The following is a 24,254-nucleotide window of genomic DNA, read 5'->3' as shown; positions in this document are numbered from 1 at the left end:
TCTTCCTAGTTTCTCCTAGGAACACAAAAACAAAATTTAGAGTTGCTTGAAAAAAAAATATAATGCCCATGTTCAATCGAGCAAAGGGCATCAACTTTTTGTTGTTTTCAAGATGATATATTAAGATATGATGATAGACTTGGAGGCATAGGGGTATAGATAAAGATTTATTTATACCTCCTTGATATATCCAGGCTTTAAGTCTTATCTGTAGGGGCTTTCCATAATCTTTTTTTGCGAATTATAATTATAATGTGTTTGGAAAGGTTGTCCCTAGACTCCCTACCCTATATCACAAAGATGTTGGCTCTGTGACCAATTCAAAATCTTCATATACTGGTATATGCATGTACAATATGATTTTTTTTTTACATCTTTTAGATATTTACCCATTTCCATAATTCATCCAATTTTATTACATTTTAAGTATATGATCCTCTGATATTTTCATCTTTTAAATATAGGAATGAATATGAAATAAATACCAAGTTCAATGAATTTTTGGGAGTTTTAGCTATTTGTCAAAGTGGGAGTTCTTCGGGGAGTTCTTTCTGGGTTAAATGTATCTTGGTATAAAGAAAAACACATACAACACCAATGCCGAAGAAATGTAATGAAATTTCTTTCAAGTTTACAATAAGAGGAATTTCCCTTGCCAATGGCAATAGCTGAGCTCAATAAGGTATTGATGTCAAGATATAGACGTGTAATAGCTGTATCGATCATCTCATATCCTTCTATAACATAGCGTGAAACAACTATTGTTTGTCTTGTCAGTTGACTGCCTTCGAGTGAGGGCCACCGACCCGGTGATTACCATAGTGACTACACGCTAAGGTCGTATGTAGGTCGTTCTCTCTGCGATCAGCAGTGCAGACGATAAGTGAGCAAATTCTACCACCATCGATAGATTAAAGCGCGAGAGATAAAGAAAAGCAAGGAGGCGAAAGCTAGACTTAATTGCTGCTTTCTCATTTCGAGACCACGGTTTGAAAGAGTAATTTCTTTGAAAAAGATGAAAACTACCCATCATTCTGCGTTGCAAGTATTTATATATTTTTAATTTCAAAGGACAAAACTTTTAGACATTTTGCAACTAATCAAGGCTGTCGAGTTGAGATTTATACTAGTTTGACAACTCCGGAACTAATGTTAATTTCTGAAATACACTTTATTTCATCATGTTCGATGACTGGATGATTATTTAACCTGACGGAACTAAGTAGTCATGACATCCAAGGCGCCTGAGAAAGCATCTGGTGGTCTCCCGAGACCATATACCACGAATACTTTTCGACAAAAGTTGGAGCAATTTGAAGAACTAATTGCCCGTCTCACCCAGCAGGACAGCGAGGCAAGCGCGGAGGAGCGTCGGCAGGCAATCAATGGTATGATCCCATTACCTTTCCTCGCTCGGGCAGGTGGGATTCGAGAGGTAGTTCCGAAAAAGAGGGTAAAAGAGTCGGATCTCGGGCGTGGTTGGTGTAATGTAGTTTTGAAAAAGAAGTTGTCAAGCAACTTTTTGTATTTTTAAGTAGGACTTCATGATTATATAAATTCATCTAAATTTAGTTATCATAATCATTAAAGCTGATGTTTGTTTATTTATTATGAATATGAAGAGTCTGGTATGTTATCAATATCATGTCCATGTAGGAAAGTCATTATCTCTGCTGGAATTCATCTTCATTAATGTCATCATCTTTTTCATTATTATCCTTATCCTCATGCTCATTAATTTCATAATTTTATTGTCATTGTTATTATTATTATCATCATCATCATTATCATGATCATAATTATTATTGTTGTTGATATCATTGTTATTATTAGTATGACCATTATTACCTTAAGCTAGGCCTTCATGATGTTATTGTCAATTGTGTTATTTGTCATGATTATAATTATTGATTGATTTGATAGAAGACAGATCTAATAGAAGAAATGTGAAGAATGGTCTCATATTTTTATTTGTATTTATAATAATATTTTATGCAAATTTCACATTTATCATTGAACCATGGACCAGACTAGTAGATCTATGATTGAACTGTGTCAGAATAAGATGTCTTCCTATTAATACAGTTAATATTTATGAGATTTTTTGTGTATTTTCTTCATATCACTTTCATTTGTTCAGTCTCGGTGTTCTCAGAAGCATGTAGGCCTATATTTAAAAAAGAGGCCTAGTATGATTTGGTGATATTTAAAAGAAAATATTTCAAAAGAATCTGTTTCATCAAACCCCCGGGGGGGCCACTTACATTGAAGAGTGGATACCATGCGCGACCAAAAAAACACGTAAAAAGGATGTCTTTTTCACGATAGGGCACGTTACGTACGTAACGTGATAAGGGTGTCAAAAACACAAAAATAATGAAAAAAGGGTATCTATTTCGCTAAGAAAATTACGTGTTTAGGGTCGAATTTGAGGGGATGATAAAACAAAATTAAATGTTTTATAAAGGATGTCCTTTTTTGCCCCAACACTACGTATTTAGTGTCCGATTTGCGCGAGGTGTAGAAGGTGGGGTCGTACTAAACCAAATAAGGTAAAGCCGACGACCGAAGGACTCGTAACAATAACATGAATAAAACATTCCTGTACTTGTTTAGGGGTTCATTTCAGGGAATATTTGCCAAGAGTATCGTTCTGTTTCCAATACTTGTTAAGGGTAGGGTTTCACACGCCAATACTTGTTAAGGGGTACATTTTCAGAATATGGAAATTACGTGTTTAGGGTGCTTTTCGAGACCCCATGGTCGCGCATGGTATCCACTCGTGAATGGAAGTGGCCCCCCCGGGATCAAACCATTCTTAACTTAAATTATGGGCGGTAGGGGCAGGTGATGGCTAGCCGCTAGTCTGTTGTGCAAACCCTTCACTTGAGTAAAGGGTCTGAATTGCAGCCTACTCAGGCCTTTTGCACTGAAGGCCTGAATTGAAACAGCAAGTTTTGTATGTGCTTATCTTTGCGTGGAGACACACTTGTTGATCAAAGTTTCAATCAAGGTCTGTGCCTGCAGACTAGGTGATGGTTTTCTTTAATATTTCAAATGGTAAAAAATGTAGATGAAGATCGAAAGGAAAAAAAAGTGATGAGAACCATACATGCTGTTTCTGTACATGTTACATTTAAATGAGGAAATAAAAATAAAAGTCACCTTAAGGTAAAAAAGGGCTCAGATATCATGGTGCCACACCTGTTTACAAGTTATGATATTCTATTGTGAATTTGATCTTTGTTTGATAATGAACGATAATGATTAACTTTTTTTGTATATATAGCGCTTATCACAAAACCCGGGGAGGCCACTTCCATTCACGAGTGGATACCATGCGCGACCATGGGGTCTCGAAAAGCACCCTAAACACGTAATTTCCATATTCTGAAAATGCACCCCTTAACAAGTATTGGCGTGTGAAACCCTACCCTTAACAAGTATTGGAAACAAAAGTTACAAAATGATACTCTTGGCAAATATTCCCTAAAATGAACCCCTAAACAAGTACAGGAATGTTTTATTGTTACGGGTCCTTCGGTCGTCTGCTTTACCTAATTTGGTTTAGTACGACCCCACCTTCTACACCTCGCGCAAATCGGACTCTAAACACGAAGTGTTGGGGCAAAAAGGACATCCTTTATAAAACATTTTAATTTTGTTTTAACATCCCCGCAAATTCGACCCTAAACACGTAATGTTCCTAGCGAAATAGATACCCTTTTTTCATTATTTTTGTGTTTTTGACACCCTTATCACGTGCCCTATCTCGAAAAAGACATCCTTTTTGCATGTGTTTTTGGTCGTGCATGGTATCCACTCGTCAATGTAAGTGGCCCCTCCGGGCACAAAACATGTCTCTAAGTGTTCAGGATAAAATAGAGAGAAGGAATTTCAGCAAAAATTTAAAGTAATTGTATAGAATAGTTCACAGTAGATTTTAGACAGTTGAGGGCTATATTCAAAGGGAAAAGGCTATTTAACAAGAAAGTAGGTTTTGAACATGGATTTGAATTTTTCTGTTGAATCTGCTAGTTTTATACTTTGTGGTACATTGGTCAAAGAGTAGAGGGGATTATGAGTAAAAAGATTGTGAACCACATACTGGAGCTGATTTCTTCAAACATTGGAAAGTCAGCAAGAGGATCTTAAAATCAAGTCGTTCCCTGACCTTTAGCATGTGAAGCTCCCTCAGCAGTGGAGTGACAGACTCATGTGAACGATGATTAGTAATCTGTCTAGCAGCATACAAATGTAATCATTTAGAATCAGTTGTAACTTGATTTCTTTCAACTGGAATGTGATGATAAATATTTGTGATAAATCTAAATGGAAAGGGTGATATTAGTCAGGAACACAGCAAAGAATTCATCAAAATCATATGGAAAGTAATAAAGTTACAGTATTTGGCCAAGTTTGCATTATTTCATTTGAAATTAAGCAAAGTCATATGAAAATTTGTTTACCAAGCAAGACCCATTTTGTTATATTTATCTATCCTGGGACCCGTTGCAGAAAGAGTGCAATCAATCGCAACTCCAAAAATCTTGTGCAACTTGATTTTCAACCAATCAACAGCGCGCATTTGAGACTTGGGATTGATTTTATTTTTACTTGCGTTTAAACGCAACTCTTTTTGCAACAGACCCCTGGACGAAAGTCATGCCACTTATTGTTTTTATGAATATTTTTAAGAGAAATACATGTATGGCGCAAAATAAATGCTGTGGATCATCATCAGCATCACATTATTAGTATTTCAGGATATTTTTTGTATCATACATCTTTAAATGTTTTGCCATTGTTTCAGAAAACCTGAGGTTTGACACGTTCTGTGATTCGATCCAAGCTTTATTTGGACCAGACATCCGAAGCAGCGATCTCAAATCAATTTTCAGAAAAATCAGCAACAATCCAGATGCTAAGGTTGATTGGAGTGAGGTAAAAAAAAAAATCAATGATTTCTTTCTTTCAAGGATGTTTTGTTTGTATCAATGAGAAACAATTATGAAAGACCAATGGAAAGAATGGACAATGTCAATTCAGTGCTGTTATTGTTCTACATAGAAACAATTAATGCTTGGGCACTGCTTCTTATTTTCTACATTGTTTGTTTGAGGGGGATGGGTTAGTACTGTTTGAGGTGAAAACAACCCCAATATTAAATATAAAAACACTTGCATCTACAACAAAATGATATAATAAATCAAGAACTTATTCAAGTATTTGTGGCTTAGCAATCTCTTTTATTACAATGTTAATATAGGAAATGCTGTAGCTTGTTCTTTGCTCTACTTGATGGAATGTTGTGTGTTCCCATTGAATATTATCCTATTTTTGCTTCAGATTTTTGGATACTTTCATTCTACGACTGATGAACCTGAGCCGATGCTAAATGAAGACATCAGTGTTTTTACCGTCTCAAAGAAACAAAGAGTTGGAGAGGCTGCAGGTAATGCAATCAATTCACTTCAAAATTTAAATTTTATTACCATTGCATGGGTCTTGAGTAATTAAATCAAATTGCAAAAAATCTGTTTCACATTTTAATCACTTAAATGTAATGAAATAGAATTTGACTTTGATTATATTTTGTGACGTGTTATTTTTCACTTGATCTGTTTAAAGATTTTCATAGTTCTTTAAAATTGGAAAATGTATTGTTTGCTGTTATTCTAAACATATTAATTTATAATTCATCAAGAATGTTTCTGTAATACCCCAAACATAGAATTTTTCGAATTTACGTTATCTAACTATCTGAATTATCTAACATACATGTATTTTTTCTTGCAAATTTCAATTTGTATTCTCATGGTGTTTTTGAAGAGATTTATTTTGGTTTAATAAGTTTGTACCCATGTGATGATAAGTGTGTTTCATGCTCTTTGGAATGTAATATATGTATGACTGTCTAAGTGTACAATCTTACATTGTCTGAGCGTACAATATTATGTTGTCACTGGTAGTTTTCTTTTGTAATCTTAGATGTAACTTTAATAAAATCATTTAATTCATATTTTTGTTTAAGGTGACAAGAAGAGAAGAGATGTGATTCATGCTGCAACAAGTGTGCCTCAGGTAGATGTGTATTTAGCAGCATCTCAGAAAGGGGTTATATCAGTATGGAACTGTAAGGTGAGAAGATGATTTGTTCAATCTCCATGACAATATCTTTATGGTTAGCTACTATCAGACTGTGTGTGTACAAAATATACATTGATTTTCTGCAACTTATCTGATGCAATGTGTTATTTACTTTCCTCTTCTTTGTCTTGGGTGGCAGCGGTGGGATCAGAGCAAGAATTCAATTCAATTCAATTCAATTTATTTGGCAAATTAAAACAATCAAGATGTTACAAAATAAACAAATACATAAGAATTAGCCAGGACCTCTGTAAAAGCATCCTGTGCTTATATTTGAGGCCCAAAATGACAAATAAGAAAAATACAATAAAATACAAAAAAATAACATTAAATTAACTTAGTTAAAAAACTGTAAGTATTAGCTAAAGGCCTGCACACCATAAAACCACATACACCCGCACATACACATTGCAACATAAGAAGGAAAGTGAGAAAGAAAAATTAGATACATGTAAGAAAGGAATAATAGAATCATAGTAAGAGTGAGAGCGAGAAAAGAGGATAAAATGAAGAAGAAGTAATGGAATCTACTCAGCCAAGGATGATAGGTTTTCAAAAATTGATCGTTTCAGTAATAGTCTGAATCGAGAGAGTGTTGAACATGACTTTAGATTGTTTATGCACCATATAGAGCTACATGTGAATATCTAGTCCAGTGGCTGTAGTCTGGTTGTTTATCATGTACTATTTAGTGATTACCTCTAGTTTGGATCACTTTCACATAATCCTTTCATTTACATGGCCATATATTTAAAGGTCAAGTCCACCCCGGAAAACTGTTAATTTGAATCAAAAGAGAAAAATCAAACTAGCATAATGCTGAAAATTTCATCAAAATTGGATGTAAAATAAGAAAGTTATGATATGTTAAAGTTAGTTGCTTATTTTTCACAAAATAGCGATATGTACAACTCAGTGACATGCAAATGACATTAAAAACAAAAAAGCATTTAGAGTTGTGGATTGGCACTTGGCAAGCCTTCTACATTTGATGTATTCGGGCATGTGGACATGCACTTTTTTAAAATGTATGAATTAATTCTCTTATTTTTATTGACCACCTAAGAAAATAATAGGAGACAATTGACCCTCCCTTGAAGCACTGCCTATGAATGATCTGTGTTAATAGATTGCCATTTAGATTGGGAGATAACAATTATTTTTTTCTCTCCAACAGACACTGAGATTACAAGCATGCTGTGATGTCAATGTAAGTATGTCATCTAGCAAATCAATGGCCCAGTATTTGTCCCCATTAAGCGCTATTCAATTGGTAGTGGGTGTAAATTGCTTTTAATTAGTTGTATCATGCAGTGTTTTGTACATGTACTCGTTATGAATCTGTTAAGTTTATCAAGGGTGGTGCAATGGTTTGAGGCAATGGATGTTACCTGTATTGTGTGGGCACTTGTTTGTCGGACTCAAAAAAACACCTTCGGGTTTTTTTATGAAGATTTTATCCTTTATAATCTGAAACAATTAAGGATTATTAAATTCAATATGAAAATTTCCATCCATTGCACAGCGTATATGTACATCATTCATATAAACTTTCAAGAAGGGAAAAAATCTATTTAAAAACAATGTTTTTTTTATCTGATTGAGGTCTCATTTTAGTTTTTTTTTCAATCATATTTCTGTCTACAAGGAATAATTATGATTATAGACTTACTACATTTATATACTAGGTTTTTTTTCTAATGTAGTTCTGATTTTCAAAAGCAATAACAAATTGACATAATTAGCAAAAATAAAAAAGAAAGAAAGCACATTTGTTTACCTTTTCAAGCTAAAATTTTTGTTGAAAGCTCTGTCATGAATATTTATGTATATCACAATAAGTCTACTCCATCTCTTGCTATGTTGATATCTTCATTTAAAGCACCCATGCTTGGGTATTCTTACCACCCTTGTGTCAATATTTCAACACAGAGTATGAACTGTAAAGGCCTAAAGAAGGTGAAGAATCCATGGCCCTTCCATGAGTCTATTGTAATCTTTACTGCAAATATTAAAATACTCCCATGGGTAGCAACAATGTCTCAAAAGCAGACATGTTTGAGAACAAGATGAAGATTTGATTGAATCTGTTAATAAAACCACTTTGATTGCTGTGGTTCATGTGGATGTCATGTATTTTGATCTTTATACGATCTCCTTTTCTTTATCTGATGTACTGCATATATGTGCATTTTCTAATTATGTACATGATATTGATAAATGTTTTAAGATTAAGTGGATCTACAATCATTTCAATCAATTAAATGCCCAAAGGAAATATAAAGCATTTCTCTCTCTCTAATATTAAAGGTGTTAGTCATGTAGATGCACAATTTCAGGACACTTAGGTCTATTTCACTTGAAATATACAACTTATCCAATTGCAAAGAATGAACTTGCGAATATGCATGTACTTTACAACTTCGAAATCATTTTAATCCTATCTTCAAAATATTGGTTATTTGATATCCAGAAAATATTACATGTAGATCTGTAATAGATACATGTAGGAAAATAGGGGAAAGGGGAGGTTGGGGGTTGAGGCAAGCACTTGTGGATTCCATTTCTTGTATTTTTAAGGAAATCATTCTTAGGGGTTGTTTTGTTTTACGTTTGTATGTTGCATGAATTGATGAGTATGCGTTTTCTTTTTAGTGTGCCATGTAAAGAGCTATATTTCAAAGCAACACCTTTACTAAAGATGTTGCTATGAAATAATATAGCTGTGTTAATAGCTCCATGCTGTATGTAATACAGAAACTGTAATGTAGTCTTACTTTCAATTGGACTTTTTGATGACACTTTGAATAGAACCAATTCAGTCTTTGATCCTTTTGTCTGCACTTTCCATACAATAGGGAAAATACAAGGCTCATTCTTATTGCATATCTCTGATATTGATTTTCATGCCTTCTAGAATACTAGTGTCCCATGCACAAAGGAATGAATTGCATGTTCTAAGTTGTTTATGTTTGCTCCTTGTAAGAGAGTGACAGAGTAAAATTTTGTTAAAAACAATTCTGTGAAGTAGGAAGATTGAGGATTAAGAAGAGATAGGAAAAATAAATGCAAATTTCAATTTGGAAAAGGGTTCTTGAAGGGTAGGAAATATTTTTTTTAAATGTTAGGCTAATTTTTCCACAATGGAGCGATTGCTGAATTTTAGGGGCTATTTCTTTCATTTCAAGAGCTACTTTTTTATTATGCTATAAAAGCAGTTCTCATTATTCTGTTGTAGAAAGTTGATTCTTAAAACTTTCTTGATAATTGTTTGTGGCCTATTAGGGCAGTTTGAGAATAGATGGTCAAGCAAAAGCACTTAATTTGGGGAATTATACGGTCAGATTTGGCTGTCATGAAGGCAAAATAGCCTGTCACACTCATGTATTTCAAATGCTTGTTTCTTGTATCTCTAATGATAGTTGGTGCAATGTATACATGTATATGTGTTACTGTCATACTGACTATATCCTATGTTATACAAGTTACATTTATAAATTATGTGAGTTACATCTTTATGTACATGTACATGTATCTACTTTGCGAGCCGAAGCTATATACATATATACTATGCAAGTTAAATTAGTTTTATATACTATTCAAGACTTGTTCATAGTATGCATGTAGTATATGAGTCATATGTTTTATAGACATCTTTTAGCTATCTATTAATTGCTAACTTGTTTTATTTTATCTACATTCTGATAAATACAATGGCTTATTGTTTAATCTTTTCAAAACTGTGATCTAATATTTACGAATTCATATTTATAATATCAGTGAGTCAATCTTTATGATAATCTTGTCTTATTTATTGTTGTAGGAGACGTGCTGGGTGACAGGAGTAGACTATTTGCCAAGTTTGCGTAGGATTGCTTGCTGTACAGAACGTAGTATTTGTGTTTGGGATCATAGAGCTAAAGGAAAGAACCAGGTAAGACTCTTCTTACAGTGCTCACTTAAAAGGTTGTATGTTCAATTGTATCATATACTTGAACACATTTTATTTCATGGCAAAAGAGCAAATGAAATACAAATGTGATGGATATTGAATATACCTAGGACCATAGGCCAAGAAAGCCCAAATAAAACTTAATCTTATTCAAGTTTCTCCGACTTTGGTTGGTTGTTATATGCTTTGTATCGAATTCTTAAATTGATTGAAATGCAATGTGGTATGAACAGGAGGAGAAATAGTCTCCTAAAAATACTTATGTTTTTCACATATTTTTACCCAAAGAATGGTGTCTCGTAAAGACAGAAGTGTTGTAGTATGACATCTTGATATTTCTATCTGTCATTATTTGCATTTAAGATCAGAGAACAAATAGTTTAATTCTTGTAATCTAAAAATAGAAAGTGGTTGTTTACTGAGCTCCATGTAACAATGAATGGATTTAAAGAAGATTGTAATTGTGTGAGATTTGTTAGTGTAAGGAAAGGCTTAAAGGAATGTTGGATACAAATACAATGATAAACAATGGTGATAGCAAATAAAAAGTTGGATAGCCTTGTTTAGCTTTCATATTGGTAGTGAAATTGAAGTGACTGATGTATATGTTACATTTATAAGGTAAATTACGTATTATAATGCTGGTAGTATTGTCTATTTTCACTGATTTCATCACCTTTACCTTGTATTTTCGACTCCTCTTCACACATGCATGTATATTGATATATTTGGGGGTGCTATTTCAGGGACAGATCCAGGTTTTAAAGGGGGTGCACAAAAATTTGTTTGATTTTTTTCAGATTTTTTTTTACAAGTAAATGAAGAAAAATAATTACTTCTGCTAAAAGTCATAAAAATCCTATTGTTTGCATCCTCATTCAAAAAGTATCACCACAGTTGCTTTTCTTTTTAGATAATATGTATAGTGAAGCAGTTTACTCATCGTCAAAAAGCTCACTCAATATTAGCCTTGTCGCCAAAAGTCACAAATATCCACACAGTATATGACCACAATATTAAATTATGTATCATGTCATCATCACTTTTAATCTAGACCAGTGTGGTGGAGAATTTCCTTTTCACCTGCCACTCGGGACAAAGTAAAAGGGTTTGGTTGTTAAAGGACTTGTATTATTAATTAACTGTTATACTGCATGCCATATAGTCTGTATAGAAATGAGAAACGGACAGGTGCAACAACCTGTTTACTATCTTATGTGATCATATATCACCTGCTTATTTCACTTATAATTGAATGGGTTTAATGGATTGTAGACAATGTATGATACATGTACTTCATTTAAGTAGTCAGTTACAAACTTGTATGATAAGTGTCTCCCATTTGGGGCACGTCGTGGTCTAGTGGTTTTGACTCTCTCCTTTCAAACAGAAGGTTGCAGGTTCAAATCCTAACCATGGCGTGTTTTCCTTCAACAAGAAATTTATCTATACTGTGCTGCACTTGACCCAGGTGAGGCGAATGGGTACCTGGTAGGAAGAAATTCCTTGAAAGCTGGAGTGCCTGGTCAAGGTAGCCATGCTAAAGCCGGAGTAATAATAACATTATCATGTTAAGCAGGGCCCGCTGGTAGAACAGTTTTCAGAACTGATCTGGCTTCCTTTGGTAAAATATGACATTATTATTATTTGGTTACCATCCAATGAGAAGCATCTTTGTTGTGTGTAATTGATTGCAAATCCATGTAACATTTCCTATTCATTTTCTTTTTTCTAAGTGGGATAGAGTGGTTTTCTAGCCATGGCCAATAGAATAAAGAGCACAATTGTTTTTTACAAATTTTGTTAATAAATTTTTGTACATGGTTGACCATAGACTTTAGTATAGTTGTACTTAATTTGTTATGTACATTATTTGGTCCTGATGAGACATTGTTTGATGTCTTTATCTTCATTCACTGTGACAATTATTCAAGGTTGTGGAGCGTTGTGGCCCAGTTGATTAGTCTTTGGACTTTGAAACAGAGGGTCTTGGGTTCGAATCCCAGCTATGGCATAATTTCCTTCGGCAAGAATTTTATCCACATTGTGCTGCACTCGACCCAGGTGAGGTAAATGGGTACCTAGCAGGAATTTTTCCTTGAAATGCCACCGCGCTGTAAAAGGGTGTGGGGCTAAAGCCAGGGTAATAATATCCAATTAAGCGCATAGGGACGCATTTGACAGTGATATGCGCTATATAAGCATGTCGGTATTATAATTATTACTATTCATCCTTAACAGTTACACTTGTTCTTCTGTTCTCTTTTTAACACAGAGTATCTTTTGCATCAAGCCCACTGACAACTCTGTCCAATGTCTTGCCTGGGTTCCTCATGCCCAAAACCTTCATGAGGATAGTTTAGTGTTTGGTGATGATCAGGGTTCTATTAGTCTACTTACAATAGCTGCTAAAGATCTTAATACTAAGCATGCTAAGGTAGATAAACGCAACCAGAATCTCATCATTGAACCAGCTACTCTCACATAGTAAGTACCTTCATACCCTACCACAGTTTAGCTCATAGATCCTAAATTCCAATTTGTTTGTATGTTTATTATTCAAAAGAATACCGAAATATGAGACATTTCTAAAGATTTTTCAGTTTTGGCCTTCGATTTGATGTCTTTATATTATGTAATATACCAATTTTAGTCATAGAATAATTCAAATTTTCTCAAATAATTTTACACAATTCATGCGGTTAACATTTAAGATGATTATTCTTTGCTTGATGAAAATTTGTTTAGTTTTTGCTAGAGAGTTATCATTGATGCCTCATGTCATATTTTATGTTTATACATGTAGTCCATGTATGTTACCATCTATGGAATTATGTTTATAGGCCAGCATTTGTTACTTGTGGTAAGCCTGTTGAATTCATCAACTTGTTATTTCAACTTAAGTAATCTTTTCATCCTTGTAAAAATCTGCATTCCAATATCAATTCTTTGATTTTCTCCCATAGTCCGATTGTGAAAAGGAAGTTCCATGACAACTGGGTGCTGAAGATCAAATACTTTCCTGAGTTAAGATGTTTTGCATCCTGTTCACCAAGCAGTAATACTTCATTTGTTCTTGAGTCAGTTGATAGAATCACTGATAATCAGTAAGTTGAGGATAGCTCCTGTCTGATAATTATAATCTTTATTCAGTGTGATGATTACCATCTCTAATGTTATGATCTTCATAATAATCATTAAGATAGTAAAAAAACTGATGGACATACACAACCTCAGAGAGCAATGGTAGTTTTTGAAATCATGGAAACTGAAAAACAACCTGAGAATAGATTAAAGCAATTTATCAATATGGCTTATGTCTATACATTAGAATGATACCTCATCTTAATTTGGTTTCGGTAACTCATCTTTTAAAGTACTTAGAGAATTAATACTTTTATTCAATACAAATACAAGATCTTCATCTAGGGAGAATAAGATTGATGTGATAAGGAATTTCTTGAGATGATCAGCATAAGTTCAACTACTTTAATATGATATTCCAGTTATGGTTGACCTGTTTTTGTGCGATCTGTGCAAAATTATTTATTTGTACCATTGAACTTAACAATCTATTACTTGATTTTATGACTTTCTTTTGTATAATAGAAATTGGAACATGTTAAAACAAAATATTAAGACATTTAAAACAACTGCTATTGTAACTTCCTCAGTATGCTGATAGTCATTAATCAATATTTTGAAATGATCTCTTAACAGACCATTCAAGTCCATTAGTATCCCGAAGGGAGTCAACTCTTTTGCCTTCTGTTCAAGAGCCAACATCATAGCAACTGGAGGCAATGATAAGATTGTCCGTATCTGGCATCCTCATATCTTCTCAAGACCAACGGGGAAGATGATTGGTCATCTCTTTACTATCATTGATGTAGCAGTCAATGAGAAGGACCAACATGTAATTAGTTTATCAACAGCTAGGGTAAATATTAGTATTGTATTCATTTTAATGCAAAATTTACTATTTCTTGATGTACGGCTGTTAACATTTAGCGAGTTTGCTTGCCGTTATTTTAGGAATCTACTATAATTCTCTTGAGAATTTAGGCATATCATTGATTTATATTGTATTCCGTGTTTATTTTTATAGTTTACAATGCAGAATCCAAAGGAAAATAAGAAAAACTTTATCTAGCATGAATCATCATGTAATTAATTAATATTTAAATTCAATATTCCATTAGTAGCAATGATGTTATTGTACATGTATCTGCCTTTGAAGACATGTTTGATGAGCTTACATATGTTTACTGGGAGTCAAAATTTATCTGTAACACATGTCATTACATGAATCTGTAATTTAGTTTCCAAATAATAGCATTGATGTCTTTATATGTATCTTTGAATGCAGGTATTCAGAATATGGGATATTCACACGCTGACAAGCTTACAGGTGTTTACTGACAATGAAGACAGACCGGGTGAAAAGAGGATTCATTGTATGGTATTTGATGAGAAACATGAGAGACTCATGACAGGTGAGCTTTTCAATTAATGGCTTATTCACTTTTATTTAGGTGAATAAAAACATGTTTAGATGTGCTGTCTGTAACCTGTATCAATTACATTTTAAGAGGATATAGTTAGACATTTTAATAAAGGAGCAGAGATTTACATGTATCACATCCCACTGCTGCCACCGTTTATTCAACATTTTTCAATTATGTACAAGGGCTAATCCAGGATTATATGAAATAGAGAGAATGCAAAAAGTGAGCTGAGGTATTCAGACTTTTCTGAGAGCAATAAAAGGTCCTGAGCCCCCTTCGGATGGGCACAATAACTAGAAAGAAAATCCCCAAAAAGCAAAATGAATCTTCCACTTGTCAAAATGAAGAAGAAATTAATTACACTGTTCATTAGTGAGGTGGGGATGTAATGAGTTTTGGATGTGTAGGGGGAATGGCCCTTGTGGGTCCCCAGGATCTGTATATGACCACTGCCTCCATCTATTCCAGACAAGTATTCAGGCTTGTAAGCCTGATTATATAAGCTCACTAAACAAGGAAATTTGCATTGTTGCTGTATTGTATAAGAACTTACCTAGTTGAAAAGTTTAGATCCTTTAAAAGCTACTGTACTAATTGCTATGTAAATATAATTCATTGTCTTAACTCAGCTCGAGGCTTTGTCTTTATTTTTTTTTTGTTAATTACCATGACAATGTGCATTCACGCTTTAGGCAGTACAGTAGTCTTCCAATCGCTTAACCCAAATTTGAAGATTGGGTCAGTGTATTATTTCCCTTTGGTAAAATACCACCATTAAGTCATCTGACAGAGAAGAAATTCAACAGAATTTTCTGTGGGTAGTTTCAAGCAAGCAATTGTGCTTTCTTATCAGTCAAGTCAACCAACCAACCTACTATGTAATTTTAGAGATTTTGTTTGAGCCTACCAATAACTTTTTATACATTTCCCATTGTTTTGTTTGGCCTCAGGGTCTAGTGTGTTGGATGTATGGCCTTTAACAAGAACAGTACAGGATACCATGCAAGTACCTCATACTCATGATAGACCAATCAGTCATGTACTATGTAATGATGAACTCAATCAGGTGGTCTCTGTTTGTACGGAATCTGTTATCAAGGTAAGACCCAGGAGTCAGTTGTTAATAATTACAATTTTGGATTTTTTGGGGAGGGGGTGTGCTGTGGTAGAAAGAATAATCATTAATCTTTCTTTTTTTCATTCTGTCTCCATTATATATAATCTATCTTTGTGTTTTTATTCAGGTTATGTGATGCAGAGCAGGCATCTATTGTAGTACTAAGAATGTTTAGCAATAGTTGATCACTCCATTGATTAATTCTGTAATTGAGAGAGAAATTAATCCACTTGAACTTTATACAGTAGTGTTAGCAGGATGTTTTAGCACTTTACGAGATTGAATAGACTCAGGTGTTCAGTTAGAACGTGATTGGTAATCTTATGCAGCATATTTCTCTTAATACAGTTTTCAAATCTTGATGTTGATTTTAATCTCTTGAATAAACTGCAAATTAGCTACTGGAAAATGTTTTTGAAAATACCCTTTTTTCGAATTTCAATTCAATGTATTTTCATATCTCATAAATTATTGCTACCCACAGGTCTTATTATCTCCCTCGATAGGTTTGGGAACTAGAATCTGGTAAAGCTGTCTATCATGTGACTGGGTCACATGGTCCAAATACAGAGGTCACTGCCCTTGCCATTGATACAACTGGATATAGACTGGCATCTGGTGCAATAGATGGTATATAACACTTTTTTTTATTTGGGAGGTTCTAATTAAATATTCCTCTTAGTGTACTACTTGTAAATGCCCGTAATATGCATGATAGCTGTTGCTTCAGCATTCTTATAATTATCAGATGTATTCACTGGTAATGTTGTATTTTTCTTTTTTGTTTACGAAGATTTTACCGACACCTGTTGAATAGACATATTTCTGAAAAAGACTCAAAGCTCTTTAGGTTTTGTGGTTCTTTTTATGCATGACCATGTATGCCATTAGATTTTAATGGTTAATGATATCTGAATAGTTAAGGATTTATATTCTTGATCATTTTTTATAAATAAGAAAATTATAAGGCCTCTATATACTAAACACGTGTGTATTTTAGCTAAAGTGAAATAACTATATCTCTTTGATTTTAAAGAAAAAAAATCAAAATCCACATATTTTATTGTTCGAAATAGACATCAGAAATGAAATACTCTGAAAATTTGTTTTGGCCAATTGATCATGGGCCCCGCAGCCACTGTGCAGTGCCAAATCAATGAGGCTCTATCTCTTTAATTGTTGAATGCAAAACAGGGCATTTAGATACAAAAGTAAATAATTATTAGTGCACTGAAAGCAATTTCCGAATCCCTTTTCTATTCAAGATTATGTTTTATTGCATTCCATACATACATGAATTTTACAGGTTCAATCAAAGTATGGGACTTTGGAAGCGGTCAAGAAATCCGTTCCTGGGTCTACTGGTCAGAGAATGAGAAAGAAGAGGATGTATCTATTGCTTCAATGCTTTACTGTGAAGTACAAAAGTTTGATGACCCCAAACCACATCGATGCTTAGCTGTGCTTGGTTGGAATAACAAACTCAAACTTTTAGAGGTAAGTGCATTGTAGGTTTGGTGAAACATCAGTAGAGGAAATTTAATCCTGTTTTGTGAAACTTGTAGAGAAAATAGGGATGTAATTGAAATTTGTTAATGAGTTGCATATTAGGGTAAAGTTTCATGTGAATTAGGCCCCAAAAAATGTTTGTTTGCTGAAACAGAAGAAAAATTAGGGTCTGTCAGTATTCTTTTTAGAGGTATGATAAGATCTATGATTTATGTTTATAGGGAGAGAATTAAGAACAGTGTGTGAAAGTTATGATTGGTCAGCACATTTTTTTTTGGGGGGGATATTGTGTTATGCCTTCAATTGACTAGACTTGCTTTAGAATAGAGGATGCTTTATCACTGGATGACTGATGCTTGTTTTATTTTTATTCAGATTGGATTGTCAACAGGTCTGCTTATGTTCAGTGCATACATGTGTCTAAATAAAACCCAAGGCAGACATAACAAGTTGATGTTATTTCTTAATGGTCACATGATCCAGCTGTGGCCTATATTCAAGAAAACATATATATGCTTATCACACCTCATTTCCTTAACCCCATACTATCCCCGGTGGGGTCACTCACCCGCAAAGGGGGACGCGTATGACCGTTACCACAAATGCAAGTAACCCCCTATTGCAGTCAATTTCAAGGACATTTTGTGAAATTTACCCCCCTATTTTCACGCAAAACGAGGACAAAATTGAGGTAAAATGGTACCTTGAAACACCCCTAATTATAAGATTGTAAGGACACTTTTGCCCATTTCGCAAACTTACCCCTATTTACCATATTTCAAGGATAGAGCATTTACACCCTTACCTCATTAGAGCAAATTGCAACACAGGCATCAGAGTGCTCAGTCCTTAAAGATGACCAAGAGCCATATACTGACACAATAATCCAAAAGAACTTTATTTTTCTTGAAAAATAAGAAAAGTAGAATTCTTTGTAAAAATAAATGTAGAATTGTCCACTAGAGCGTGATGAGCTCGCCCTCTCCGGCTTGTGACTCGGCGACGGATTTTACTTCTCGTGATCGTTCTCCCCTTTTTCCTGACCCCTATTTCCATCAGATCGAGGATGGTGAGCACCCCTATTTTCACTACTTCGAGGATTGTTCTGTCCGTGGACATTCCGTAAAATTGACCCCTTTTCCCGCGATTTTGGTAACGGTCATGCGGTCCCCAAATCACATTGAGTGACCCCACCGGGATACTATCCTTAACCCCATACTAATACTATCTCTTTTTCGATTCACACTGTCTTTCTTAACTCCATACTATCTGCTCAACCGTGGTTAATGCCTTAACCCCGGACTATCCCTCAGCTCATGAATACTGATGATTTTACCATACAGAGCGTGATTAACGTGCAATTCGACTTCTGTGATTGGTTAATGCTTAGCCCCACTTTCCTTAGCCCTGTTTCGTTTTCACACTGCATCTCTTAGCACCGCAATTCCGGCTAACCCTGCTTTTTTGCAGGGCCAGATAGTACCGTACTATTTACCGTGCTAGCCCACTTTGCTAAAACGTAGTGTGAAAACGAAGTGGGCTAAGCTTCACCCCGGGAAATTGGTGGGGCTAAGACCCCCCTTAGCCCCACCAATTTAGGACAAAAAGTGCAGTGTGAAAAGCATAAAAGTGTGCTCTTTGTAGACAAGCGTTGATATGATTTGTTATTTTTTTTACTAAATGATGTATTTCTGTACTACATACATAATATGGTAACAGCTTCATCAACAACCTTATTGTGTATTGGTGTCGATTTGTGTTGTGAATCTATTGTTCAAGGGGGATGATCTATTGTTTCATTCCCCCACTGAATAATATGACGTCATGGATGGACATCAGTGTTATTGTCCCTTCCTGATTCATCTACTACATGTATCCCTTTACCCTTTTATCCCTTCATCACCTTCAGGACCCTGCTGATCATGGTGACTTGGTCCTGTTTGCTGAGTTCTCAGGCTACACCCAGTTACCTGATAGTCTAGTCCTACCAACTAGTCCTAATCCTAGCAGTGGAAGTAGCAGTGCTAGGGGTGGTGGAAGTGTGAGTCCCTTCAACAAGTCAGCTCCACTTCCATCCATTGGTCAAAGTGTTGCACAGGTCACAAACATGGCTCGGGAGGTGAGTGTAAACTACACAATTGATAGTTATTCTTGTATTCAAAATTCTAAAACAAGCTGTCCACAATTAACTTTTCATGCCCAGGTGATATGATCAGATATGATCAATACCGCTATGTTATTACTTATGGATGAAAAGAGTAACTGATTTCTCATATGTGAAATCATCAAAGACTCATATGATTTAATTTTTGTGCGGATTGAGGAAAAAGGTCCACACCTCCAAATATTTGTTTTAAATCAATAAATGTAACATGTTATTTGGCTTATTTAAATTGATTATTTAGCAGATTAAAATTTAAACTTGATAAAAAGTAAAAATGCTGTCCTTTATCATGTGTAGAGAAAATACATCCACAAGCAGAGCTTAACATAACCAGTTCATCCAACATACCAATGAAACAAACTTTGGACATAATGATAATGATATGCATTCATTTGACAAGAACTCCTTTTCTGGGAGTAGATGTTGATAATGGAAAATAAAGTGATGTTTTATAGCTCACCTAGCTCACTTCAAGCAGTTTTTTCTTAGAAATGCTATATTACTTCCTTATCTAGCATTAATCACATTTCAAAAGGTCCATCATTGTTGTACGTTCTCTTACTTCAGGATGACATTCTTCAGTATTATGATATGACATGTACGGCCTTCATGAATCCAGATGTACTTGCTACAGGATGTTCTAATGGTAACATTCTTCTATGGGATGTATCAAGAGGTGCTGTTGATAATATGTAAGTAAAATGTTAGTGTAAAGAATGAACTGTCTTCTGAATACTTGCAGGATTTGGGTCTTAGTTCTTCTTAGGTTATTATCCTCAGTGCAATCAGAGCATTACTATAGCCAGGTTTTCAAGTTGTTAGTCACTATTAGTCCATGCTTGTGGTGGTGGTGTTTTTTTTTTACCTGATTGCTAAAAAGCATGAATGCTTGTAAGCAAGCAATCAGAGGAGCAAAGTTTTTAAGGTCCTCTCCGAGGGACCTGGTAATGAGGATAAATGCCTTACCAGATGGCTCTAGCACACCAAGAGGAAATTGAACTGTTTTACCAGAATCTAAAATCCCTCCTTTCCTAACTCAGCTGTGATGCCTTCTTTATCATTTAATGTTTAGGAATGAATATTGACTATCATAAATATTTTCTTTGCTGTGAGAACTTGTGAATACATTCCTTTTACTTCACTATTAAAACTGTGTAAACTATTTTATCCTTTATCTGTTAGATTTGAGATGCCACCACTTGCTCCTGGACCAGAAGATGAGAATAGATTGAAGAGTCCTAATCCTCACAAGGTCTATATGATGATGTTTCTTATTCATAGAACAAGACGACCAGATCCTGCTTTTATCAAGTAAGCCATACTTAGTACATAACCCTTTTAACATTTTTTTCAGTTTACCTTTGTTTCATACCATAGAACAATGATATATAAGGTAATAAAGAAGGTTCCAGTTTTGTAGATTCATTTATTTTTTTTTCAAATCATTTTCAACAAGATTCTCTACTTTATATACCTTAATCATATTCATTTGTCCATGTAATCTTACATTTTTTTTCTCTCTTAATCATGTATTCCTGTGATATATAGACTCAACAGTTTGTTAAAGCAAATAGAAATAGAAATTGAATGAATATGGATCTTAGAACCAGACAATATGTTCCTAATTAGGATAATTAAAGATAATTTTAAATCTTATCATTATTACACCAACAGCACCTTCAATGATGCAGTGAGAGTACATTTATTATTTGTAGGCAATATTCATATCTGTTTGTTTTTTGTGTTAGGAAACTGACAGTAAGACAGGAAGGACCATCAACTCCTGGAACTGATTTAGAAGGGATCAAGGAAGGTGATGAAGACTCAGATGCTTCTTCATTTACTCAGAAAGAAAAGGTTAGTTTGACTATCTCTAACTGTTAAAGGTGTTTTAGTAGTTCATATTGCTTATTTGATTTTGTGCCTATGGTGCATGTAACATTATTATTATTATTAATTATTCATCATTCATCGTAAGTTGAAAGTGTTATGTAATATGGCACAGCTATGCAACACAATTAAACAAGACTGTGTTTGCATTTGTTTGCTTTGACTTTTGTTTTCTTGTTATTTTACAAAATCATTTGAAAGTGTGCATATTAAATACACAACTTATTATTGATACCAGAAAGACTTATCAATATGTGTGTTATAACTTCAATACTAGATTCCTTCCACCAAGATCAATGTTTGAGCTCTGCATGAGTATAAAACTGTAATTTTGTTTAAGCTGTACAGATTCTTGTATGACCCTGATAATTTTAGTAGATCATGAATTAATCATTGCCTTTGATTCCATGTCTAGGTTGAAGATGAGGAAGGGATGGAGGAGGATACAAGGAGCCCAAGGGATGGAGAAACTGAAGACATGGATACTGCTATCCAAGATGGAGAGAAGGAAGAAGAAAAGATGGAAGATGATGATGAGATGGAGAGGTTAGGTTCTAAGCCAGAGAGTGAGCAGGATCCTAATGCTAAGATGTTGGTCACCGAGTATGATCCTATTCTTGTCTCGGTTCATGCAGATTCTTTCATTAGATTCTGGACTATGGAGGTAGGTCTTTCTTCATACAGTAAGCCAATTCATGGTTAGCTCATGATCAACTTTTCTCAAATGACCTTTACGATGAAGATGTCACTTAAACATTTTACCAAGTAATTCAGAAACTTGAACTATGGTAATCATTCAAAGCCTAAGAATGAAGGCCTTGTATAGACCAGGTGACTAGAATTGAATAGGGGTAAAGTTTGAAAAAAAAGTCTGTTATATTGTCTGCTTTTGGCATACTTGACTATTGTTTGGACTAATGTCAAATACCAGTGATTATAAAGACTGGATTGGATGTGATGAAAGAAAAATTAAAAGTAAGACATGAATAATCATCAAATCACAAATGCCTATGTCAGTGAATTTGAAAGCCACCTTCATGGTTGATCTCAACATTTTACTGCCTGTACACAGTTTACGAAACCATGAACAGGCTGAGAGGGAGCTTTTAAACCCTTGACAGTTGGTAAGTAGATGTTAGAAACCAAGGGCACAGTGAGAATTTACTCTATAGTTTCATCATTTCTTGTTGTCCTTAGTGCTAAAAGCTACCAACTATTGTGTATTTATTATTGAAATGATTTCATGCACAATTGTTCATTGTTGCTTTGTATTCATTCAGTTTTGAGGATTTTATTTATTGTTGATTGTTTTGTTTTCAGGGAGAGGTTGTGAGGATGTTGAGTCCTATGACTAAGAGACAAGGTTCAGCTGTAACATCAATCTGTTCAGATCAAGATTGTAATATGATCATTACTGGTGATATGAGTGAGTAGACAGACTTCTATCCTCTATCTGATACTCTATAATTATATCATGAATATATCCTATCAGGTTGAAGGTATATCACCACTTACCATGTTGCAAAAAATGAAGGTTTAATATGTTTCAAGTATGAAAACTTGCTCAATTTGCAATAAATTGGTGACAGTAGGTCACAAAAATTGGAAATCCCTTATCCACTTCACCAAGTGCGATAGGCGCGATAGCTCAGTTGGTAGAGTGGGGATTTGTATTCCGGTGACCCGGATTCGATTCTCACTTGGTGCGCTAGTGCCCTTTGGCAAGGCATTAATCCTCAGTACCAGGTCCTTCGGAGAGTACCTTAAGCCGTCGGTCCTCTGGTTGCTTGCTTACAAGCATTCATGCTTTCTTAGCAATCAGGTGAAAATCACCACCAATACAATATATGTGTCAACAATAACCAATTTTTTTACCCCTTCCGGTGCATCTTTTATGTATGCTAACCTATGCAGCAAAACACATACCAGTTGAACATTGACCATTATACGTGGGTGTATATTGCTGTTGATTATTGAACGCTTGTTGAATCGCCAAATATGTTATGTTATGCAGTCCCATATGATAGGCTTCAGTGATAACATAACAGAATTTCAGTTGGAGAAAGAACCATGGAAGAAAAAACTTCAAAATATTTTGTTCCATCATTTTGCTGTTCTTATGCAAATACCAGGTTAAATGCCTTTTTAGAAGTTACATTTTTCTTGAGATTGATGACACTCCTTGTTCTCTATGCATCATAACAAACCATGAGGTATACATTATTATCATCTATTGTAGAGTGTTTTAGCTATACATTTAAAATGTGTATGTTGGTCTACATCAATTGCTTGTGCAGTTTCAGAGCGTATCCTTAATTGACCGAGATCCAATGAATATCCCCGTTGAGTACGAGACCATTTTGAACAGTCTAGTGCACATGCGTGAAATGTACAATGAAAGCAATGCAAAGAGCAGCATAGATCACAATTACGCTCATTGACCAAAATTGACCCTAAAGTGATGCCATAATGTGATAAGTGATTTGATTAATTAAAACAAATTTTCCCTTTTTTGGGGGGGGGTTGTATAGACGATAATGATTATATTGGATGGCTTTATTTCATGAAATACCAGAAACATTCCACTTGTAATGGCCAATATTTTCCCAAACTCTTGGAATATTTCTGGTATTCCATTCTGAGCCTTTCAGAATAATATAATTATGGTCTTGTTTTGTTCATTATTCATTTTCATCAGAGGGTTACATAACAATGTGGAATGTTGCTGCACTCTTGGAGGACCCCCTAACAGATGATCATGTAAGTTATACACAATACCATATGTATATAAAATTGCAATAAAATGTCTATAGCCAAAACGAGAATAGGAACCAAATCATGAAATTGATTGTGTGTGGAGTCAGTCTTGATTGTTCAAGTAAAATTTCAAGTAGATTTAATTTGAGTCAGATATGATTAACTGATAAAAAAGAGTGTGATAATTAACATATTTAAGCTCATACC

General features: G+C 34.6%; 1 protein-coding gene across 1 annotated transcript in view; it reads left to right on the top strand.

Moving 5' to 3' along the window:
* The first annotated feature begins 807 nt into the window (after positions 1-807).
* Positions 808-24,254, top strand: part of LOC121419379 (WD repeat-containing protein 64-like) — a 28,929-nt gene continuing 5,482 nt past the window's right edge. Inside the window, exons 1-20 of the mRNA XM_041613815.1 lie at positions 808-1,388; positions 4,814-4,944; positions 5,350-5,455; positions 6,035-6,141; positions 7,328-7,360; positions 9,974-10,084; positions 12,378-12,589; positions 13,069-13,209; positions 13,823-14,042; positions 14,472-14,598; positions 15,561-15,709; positions 16,234-16,357; positions 17,034-17,224; positions 19,146-19,355; positions 19,968-20,092; positions 20,583-20,711; positions 21,149-21,257; positions 21,706-21,954; positions 22,611-22,716; positions 23,989-24,050. Coding sequence (XP_041469749.1) covers positions 1,229-1,388; positions 4,814-4,944; positions 5,350-5,455; positions 6,035-6,141; positions 7,328-7,360; positions 9,974-10,084; positions 12,378-12,589; positions 13,069-13,209; positions 13,823-14,042; positions 14,472-14,598; positions 15,561-15,709; positions 16,234-16,357; positions 17,034-17,224; positions 19,146-19,355; positions 19,968-20,092; positions 20,583-20,711; positions 21,149-21,257; positions 21,706-21,954; positions 22,611-22,716; positions 23,989-24,050 — 2,802 coding nt within the window. The 5' untranslated portion in view covers positions 808-1,228. The remainder of the gene's footprint in view (positions 1,389-4,813; positions 4,945-5,349; positions 5,456-6,034; positions 6,142-7,327; positions 7,361-9,973; positions 10,085-12,377; positions 12,590-13,068; positions 13,210-13,822; positions 14,043-14,471; positions 14,599-15,560; positions 15,710-16,233; positions 16,358-17,033; positions 17,225-19,145; positions 19,356-19,967; positions 20,093-20,582; positions 20,712-21,148; positions 21,258-21,705; positions 21,955-22,610; positions 22,717-23,988; positions 24,051-24,254) is intronic.

This window comes from Lytechinus variegatus, chromosome 7 (genome assembly GCF_018143015.1).
Source record: "Lytechinus variegatus isolate NC3 chromosome 7, Lvar_3.0, whole genome shotgun sequence".
Taxonomy (NCBI): domain Eukaryota; kingdom Metazoa; phylum Echinodermata; class Echinoidea; order Temnopleuroida; family Toxopneustidae; genus Lytechinus; species Lytechinus variegatus.
This window is presented reverse-complemented; position numbering and strand designations above follow the sequence as displayed.